The sequence below is a fragment of the Oratosquilla oratoria genome, chromosome 8, assembly GCF_046742065.1.
Source record: "Oratosquilla oratoria isolate Oo_2021 chromosome 8, ASM4674206v1, whole genome shotgun sequence".
NCBI classification, from domain to species: domain Eukaryota; kingdom Metazoa; phylum Arthropoda; class Malacostraca; order Stomatopoda; family Squillidae; genus Oratosquilla; species Oratosquilla oratoria.
The window spans coordinates 56,830,752-56,838,251 of NC_134784.1; the positions used below are offsets into that span (position 1 = coordinate 56,830,752).

General features: G+C 41.1%; 1 protein-coding gene across 1 annotated transcript in view; it reads left to right on the forward strand.

The window, feature by feature from the left end:
• Nucleotides 1-7,500, forward strand: part of LOC143027747 (uncharacterized) — a 40,585-nt gene that overhangs the window by 22,151 nt on the left and 10,934 nt on the right. The window contains exon 2 of the mRNA XM_076189256.1: nt 5,042-5,215. Coding sequence (XP_076045371.1) covers nt 5,042-5,215 — 174 coding nt within the window. The remainder of the gene's footprint in view (nt 1-5,041; nt 5,216-7,500) is intronic.

The following is a 7,500-nucleotide window of genomic DNA, read 5'->3' on the forward strand; positions in this document are numbered from 1 at the left end:
TCCATGCGAGTAGTAAAAGCTGACAAAGTGCGACGAAGTGATGGGACTAGTTATCCTGTTCTCTGTACACTTATCCTACGAGAAGTCAAGGCATAGGAGGGTCTAGGAGGATATTTCCAACAAGAGCCCCGAAATCTGGGTCAATGAATGTGCGTGGTTGTAGGAAGAGAGAGGCAGTATGTTTATGAAAAGGATAATGGGTGTATTAGCGTTAAGTGAACCTAAGTAGAATGGCAGAGGTGATTTTAAGTTTGGAAGTGTGGGGAGCAAGGGAAGGAAGGAGTGACTCTGCTGGTAATTAAGGAGGTAGGGAGGCGTGTGTTGTAATGGAAGGAATTATCTTCAAGATTAATATAGGTGAAGGTGAAATTGCGAAATGAGTTGTAGTGAGAAGGGTGTAGAAAGAGACTTTTTGGATAGAGAGTACTGAGAGTTTTGGGAGGAATGTCAAAATAGTAGTCTTGGGAAATCTCGATGCTAGAATAGTGGATGAATCAATGGATGGAGTAGTAGGGAAGTTTGGAGTGTTAAGTAAAAATCAAAGTGGATAATTGATGATTGAGATGTGTTTAGAGAGTTGATGATAGCAAGCACGGTGTTTAATAAGAAACAGTGGTGGATGAAAAGGTGGTTGATAAATCATTAGTGAACTATGTAGTGGCATCTAAAAGAATGATAAGAAGAGTTCTGGATGCCCATGTTCGTAGGGGAGAGACGGGGGAGTGTCAGATAATATTTTGGTGGAAGGTAAGTTGAGAGTAGAGGATAGGTGTAGAAAGATGAAAATGGCGGACGGTAGAGAGGTGCTTGGAGTAAACATTTTGAATGGGAAGGGAAAGGAAAGGGAATACCAGGAGAAGCTGAGAGAAGTGTGGGGGTGGTGAAGAATGGAGTATAGGTGGGAATGGAAGAGGAATGGATTTGTTTCAAGATGATGATGATGATGATGATGATGATGGTAGTAGAAGAAAAAAAGCGAGCCTATGTGGATTGGTTGCAAAGTACAAGATAAAGAGAGTAGAAGCAAAAAATGAGATAAAAGAGGCAAATAGGAGAGCAGATGTAAAATAGGATAGGGGTATGAGAGAAAATTATGAATAGAACAAAAAGATGTTTTGGGAGGGAGTTAGGAGAGTGAAGGGGCTGAATAAGTTAGAGAGGAAAAGGTATAGGTTGCAGAAGGACATATATCAAAGGCGGCAAAGGGAAGATGAGTTGAATATTTTAGAGAGCTGTTGAATGTGGAGAAGGATAGAGGGGGACTGACTGTGGAAAAGGGAGCAGCTAATATAACACTGGCCTGCGTTTAATTTTTTTTTTTTCAAAGGTCGAAGGTTTTTCAAGTGATTTATAGGTTTTTTTGGTGCGCTGAATCCAAAAATGCCATCCGTTTCCTTGGATCAGGTCTAGTTTTTGAGATATGAGAAGTGCGACTTTTGGGCCTTGTATAGTACTAAGTATAAGGAAAACGAGGCTGCAGGTATAGCCTATTCTTATTTTTTTTTGCATAAAAATTATACTGTAGCACCCCGAAACTGATACTGAAACCTAATGATGTTTTTGTTTACTTTCAGGAAACTGAAACCGAAACTGAAACTGAAACTGCATTGACTACATTGACAAACTGCATTGACAACACTGAAACTGAAAGTGGTTTAGAAAAGTGTGATCTCCAATCAATGTGACTGATTTTATAAGAATCTGTGCTTTTTACAAGAATCTGTGCTTCTTGTGTTTCTATTTTGGACACGTATCTTAGATTGACAGAAAATGGAACGCAAATGCACAAATCATCCTGATAGGTTCTGCTACATATGTGGTAATGTGATTCTTCCTCGTCGACTAGCAAATATAACTGATTTTGTGAAGAAGGCATATCATGCTTACTTTGGAGTTAAGCTTGGGGACCAGGACAAGCCATTTGCACCCCATGTTAGCTGCAAAACATGTGTCGAGAACTTGCGTGATTGGAGAAATTAAAAAAGGAAGAGTATGCCATTCGCTGTTCCAATGGTTTGGAGAGAGGGTAAAGATCATGTGTCAGACTGCTATTTCTGCATGACTAATCTTAAAGGAGTCAACCGCAAGAACAAGCATTGTATTCAGTATCCTAATGTTCCGTCTGCCATACGACCAGTCCCTCATGGTCCAGGCCTGCCCGTTCCCGAGCCAGATGTTGCAATGGAATCTAGCTCTGAATCGGAATCTGATAACGCACTAGACAGGGCAGAGGGTGAAGAATACATGCCAGAAGAGAATGACCGGCCAGTGCCTCTAACACAAGCAGATCTCAATGACCTGACACGGGATCTAAACCTATCAAAGGAATCAGCACAGCTTCTGGGTTCTCGTCTTCGTGAGAAAAATTTGCTAGCACCTGAGACAACATTCTTTTGGTACCGAGAGCGTGAAAGAGAATTTAGACAGTTCTTCACAACCCAGAAGGACTCGTCATTAGTTTACTGCAACAACATTGCTGGTTTGATTCAATCAATGGGGCTGGACTATGTTGCTACTGAATGGAGACTGTTCATCGACTCTTCCAGCAGAAGTCTCAAGGCAGTCCTCCTTCACAACGGAAATAAATACTCTTCAATTCCAATCGGTCATTCGGTGCAAATGAAAGAAACTCATGACAACATGGATCAGCTACTGTCTGCTCTGAACTACAATGACCATGGTTGGTTGATCTGTGGAGATCTTAAGGTAGTTGGATTGGTTTTGGGACTACAGGGTGGGTACACAAAGTATCCATGCTTTTTGTCAGACAAGAATGGCCACCACGACAACGTTTGGAACCTGGTTCACACAATGTTCAGGCTCGTTCTCTTTTTGAACCAAACAAGGTCTTACTCCCACCTTTACATATCAAACTGGGACTGATGAAGAACTTTGTGAAGGCAATGGACAAGGACGGCATGGGATTTACTTTTCCTCAGCAGAAGTTTCCTCGGATCAGTCTGGAAAAGCTTAAGGCTGGCATCTTTGATGGGCCTCAGATAAGGGAACTTATGAAGGACTCAATGTTTGACGATGCACTGAATGCAGCTGAGCTGTCCGTTTGGTGGTCGCTTAAGTCAGTGATAAGAAACTTTCTAGGAAATAACCGAAGTGCAGAATACGAGAAAGAAGTCGATGAGCTCTTGAACAGCTATCAAAAATTAGGGGCTCGCATGTCAGTCAAAATGCACTTTCTACGGTCCCACTTAGACTATTTCCCTCAGAACTGTGGTGACTTCAGTGAGGAACAGGGAGAACGTTTCCACCAGGATATTCGTGTCATGGAAGAACGCTACCAAGGCCGGTGGGATGTGAACTTTCTTGCGGATTACTGTTGGTGTTTGAAACGAGACGTGGTGGCTGCCCAACACAGGAGAAAGTCACTGGAAAGGCCCTTCATCCATGATTAGATTTTCTGTCGTATATCCTCTTTATCTTCTGAACTATGCAAGAAAAAATTATTTCTTTTGTCAAGAATTTTTTTCCAAAATTAAAGGGAATAAATAGCACTAAATGGCGTTTTTAATTATTTTTACCGCCTCGTATCTCACAAACGTGACCTGATTGAACAAAATGAGTGTGATTTTTAGATTCTGCATAGCAAATTACCCTAGAATATCAGTTATCAGATGCTTTACCTTTGAAACTTCGCAGGCCAGTGTACTGTGAAGAAGCGAGCATATGTGTATTGGTTGCAAAGCAGGATTCAGGAAGCATTCGAGAGGTACAAGATAGAGGAGAAGCAAAATGTAAGATAAAGGAAGCATATAGGAGAACAGGTGTAAAATAGGGTAGGAGTATGAGAGAATTTTTTAAAACAATAAAATATGTTTTAGAAGGGAGTTTGGAGAGTAAAGGGGCTGAAGAATGTAGATAGGAAAAGGTATAGGGTGCAGAAGGACAGATGTTAAAGACAGCAAGGGGACGATGAGTTGAGTATTTCAAGGAGCTGTTGAATATGGAGAAGATAGGGAGGCATTGACTGCGGCAGTGAGAGCAGATAAGAAAATTACTGTGATGGGATAGGAAAACGAAGGATATATAGGAAAAGATGAGGTAAAAGGAGCTTTGTAAATAATGAGATCTGGTAAGGCACCTGGGCTGGATAGGTGTCATGCGAATTGTCTGATAGATAGTGGATAGGCTGATGAGGAGGGTGCCGGAGGACTGGAGCAGTGCCAGTAAGATTCCTCTTTACAAAGGAAAAGGGGACGAATATGATTGTATTTGTTTTAGAGGAATCAGTATGTTGAACGTATTTACAGGAAAGGCATATGGGAGAGTTTTAATCAAGAGGATTAGGCGATTAACAGAGCAAATAGTTGTTGAGTGCTAGTGTGGGTTTAGTAAAGATAGGTGGTTCGTGGATCAAAATTTTGTGGTGATTTGTGATTTTTTTTTGTGCCTTTTTGGATTTGAAGAAGGTTTTTTATAGGTTAGACAAGAAGGAACTGTGAGGGGTAAAATGTAACCCTGCGAATGTGATCTAATGTCGCCCCTTCCTCATTAGTGGGACGCATTGACCCTTGCGACCTGACCTACCGCTTTTCAGGGGGTAAATGTCCTCTACTCTTATGTAAACTGTCCTTGTTCCTTCTTCATGTATATATAAACTATGTATTTCTATTCAACTATGTACTTTTTGCACTGAAGATATAATATACGAAAGCGCTCTGCTTCGTTAGTTTCTTTTTCCAAGTGGTCTACTTTGCATATATATATATATATATATATATATATATATATATATATATATATATATATATTGCGGGGCTAGTCGGACCTCAACCTTGCAGGTGATCAGGGGAAAAGGGTGGAACCCCTCAACCGCGGTCGGCGACTGCCCATAGCAAATCCTTCGTGATGCCAATACTCCTCACCATTAGAAATAAACGATCCAAGGTTAACGCACAAACATATAAATTTTAAGTAATTTTGTTTTCTTACGGGTAGGTCATCATCATTCATATCTTTTTTATCACTTTTTCTCCGCTGGCCTATTGCTACGAGTGTGTATGTAAACAACCATTCTTTATTGCAGCACTGGGCATCAGGTGCTATGTGTGCAACTCCCACCTACACCCCAACTGCAGCACCATCACAGAGAGCTCGGTGAAGCACATAAAAAACTGCGATAAGATCCTGAAATCCAACACTGATGAGCAGTACACCAAGTGCATGTGGTCGAGCGTCTTCATAAAGAAGGAAGGAATGTGTAAGTATAAAGGATGGTGTCGGGGGTAAGGAGAAAACGAGGGAGGGAAAGGGTGGCTCTACTAGTAAGTCAGGAGGTAGGTAGGCGCGTAGTGGAGTGGAAGGAATTATCTTCAATGATAATGTGAACTTAGAAAGGTAGATATGGGCCTTTGTAAGCGTATATCAGCCTGATAGTGAGAAGAGTGTTAAGGAAAGGGAGACTTTTTGGATATATTTAAATGAGTGCTTATAGAGTTTTGGGAGGAATGTCAATGCTAGAGTAGGAGATGAACCAATAGACAGAGTGGTTGGAAAGTTTGGGTGCCAGTTACAAATTATAGTGGAGAGTTAATGGTGGAGATGTATTTAAGAAGAAAGTTCATGATAGCTAACACAGTGTTTAGGAAAAAAATCAAGGTTAAACACTTAGATACGATGATACCTACATAGGCGTCATGAGGCGCGAGTGGGTACACGAGGATGCTGGCGTCAGCGTCTTGATCATATATATATTTTTGTAGTTGTACATGAGTTACCCCCGGATTCTGTGAACTGGTTTGATCAGGTTTTCTGTGTTTATTATTACTCAGAGTGAAAGAAAACAAGTAATACAGCAGGAACTTTATATTTTATAATGCGATAAGTGTGTTGCATCGTACATATGAGAGCCGATGCTGCGCGCGAGAATTTGACTCGTACTGAAGTAGTTAAGCACACGTGCGAAAAGGTGGTGGATGGGAGGGTGGTTGATAAGGCATTAATGAACTATGTAGTGATATCCAGAAGAAGAGTAGGAAGAGTTCTAGATGTCCATGTTCTTAGGGGAGAAAGTGAGGAAATATCAAACGTTAGGGAAGTGATCAGAGTAACTGTTTAAATGAGAAGGAAAAGAAGCAGGAATACAAGGAGAAGCTGAGATAGATGTGGAATGAGGTGAAGGATAGAATAGAGGTAGTGGTGGAAGAGGAATGGGGATGTTTCAAGGAGGGAGTGACAGGGTGTGCAAAGATGGTATGTGGAACAAAGAGGATGGGAGGGTACAGAAGGAAGAGTGAGTGGTGGGATGATGAAGTGAAGAAAGTTGTAGGAAAGAAGAAACGAGCATTCACGAATAGGTTGCAAAGTAGTACAAAATAAACGTGTGAGATACAAAGAAAAAATAGAAGCAAAATATAAAATAAAAGAGTCGAAAAGGAGAGCAGATATAAAATGGGGAAGAGTATGACAGAATTTTTTGAATGTAAGGAAAACATGTTTTGAAAAGGAGTTAAGAGAGAAAGGGGAGGTGAGCTAAGTTGAGATGAAAAGGCACAGATGGACAGATGTTAATGGGAGATGAGGCAGTAATGGAAGATGGGCAGAGTATTCTAGGGAGCTACTGAATGACGGTGATGGAAGAGGAAAATGGAGGAGAAATAAGAAAAGATGAAGTGCAAGTAGTTTTGAGAATGATGTGAGTAGGCAAGGCACCTGAGTTAGATGGATGTCAGGTCGAATATCTGAAGAAGGGAGGAACAGTAATAGTGGAGTGGCTAGTGACATTGTATAATGTGTGTCTATGGGAGGGTAGATTGCGAAAGGACTGGAGGAGTACCTGTATAGTCCTGATTTACAAGGGAAAAGGGGACAAATGTGAGTGTAGTGGTTTCAGTGGGATCATTTTGTTGAGTGTAGTTGGGAAGGTTTATGAGATTATTTTAACTGAGGATTAGAAGAGGAACAGAGGGAGTAATTGATGAGGAACTGTATTGTGTTGTGTGGATCAGGTTTTTGTGATGATTCAGATATATTAGAAAGCTTTAGGTAAAGGTATTTTTTGTGGATTTGGAAAAGACAGGGTAGAGAGGAAGACACCGTGGGGTTTTTGCAGATATATGCAAATATATGAGATTGGGGGGAAGGCTATTAAGGGCAATCAAGGTTTTTTACAAGAGTAGTAGAGCCATGTCACCATGGCTGTTCAATGTGGACATAGATGGGGTCGTGCTGGAGGTAAATGCGTGGGTAATGGGCAAGGGACTGGAGATAATTAAAGAAAATGGAGAAAAGTTTGAGGTATGCCAATTGTTATTTGCTGATGACACTGCGCTTGTGGCAAGGTCAGAGGGGGGTTAAGGGAGTTAGTGAGAGAGTTTGCGAAGGTATACGATAGGAGATAGGTGAAGGCAAATGTGGGTAAATGTAAGGTGATAAGATGCATAAGGGGAGAGGATGGCTGTGAGTTGGAAGTAAGTCTTAAAAGAGAGAGCTTGGAAAAAGTGGATAGCTATAGGTATTTGGGGTCGCATATGGCATGAAAGGGTG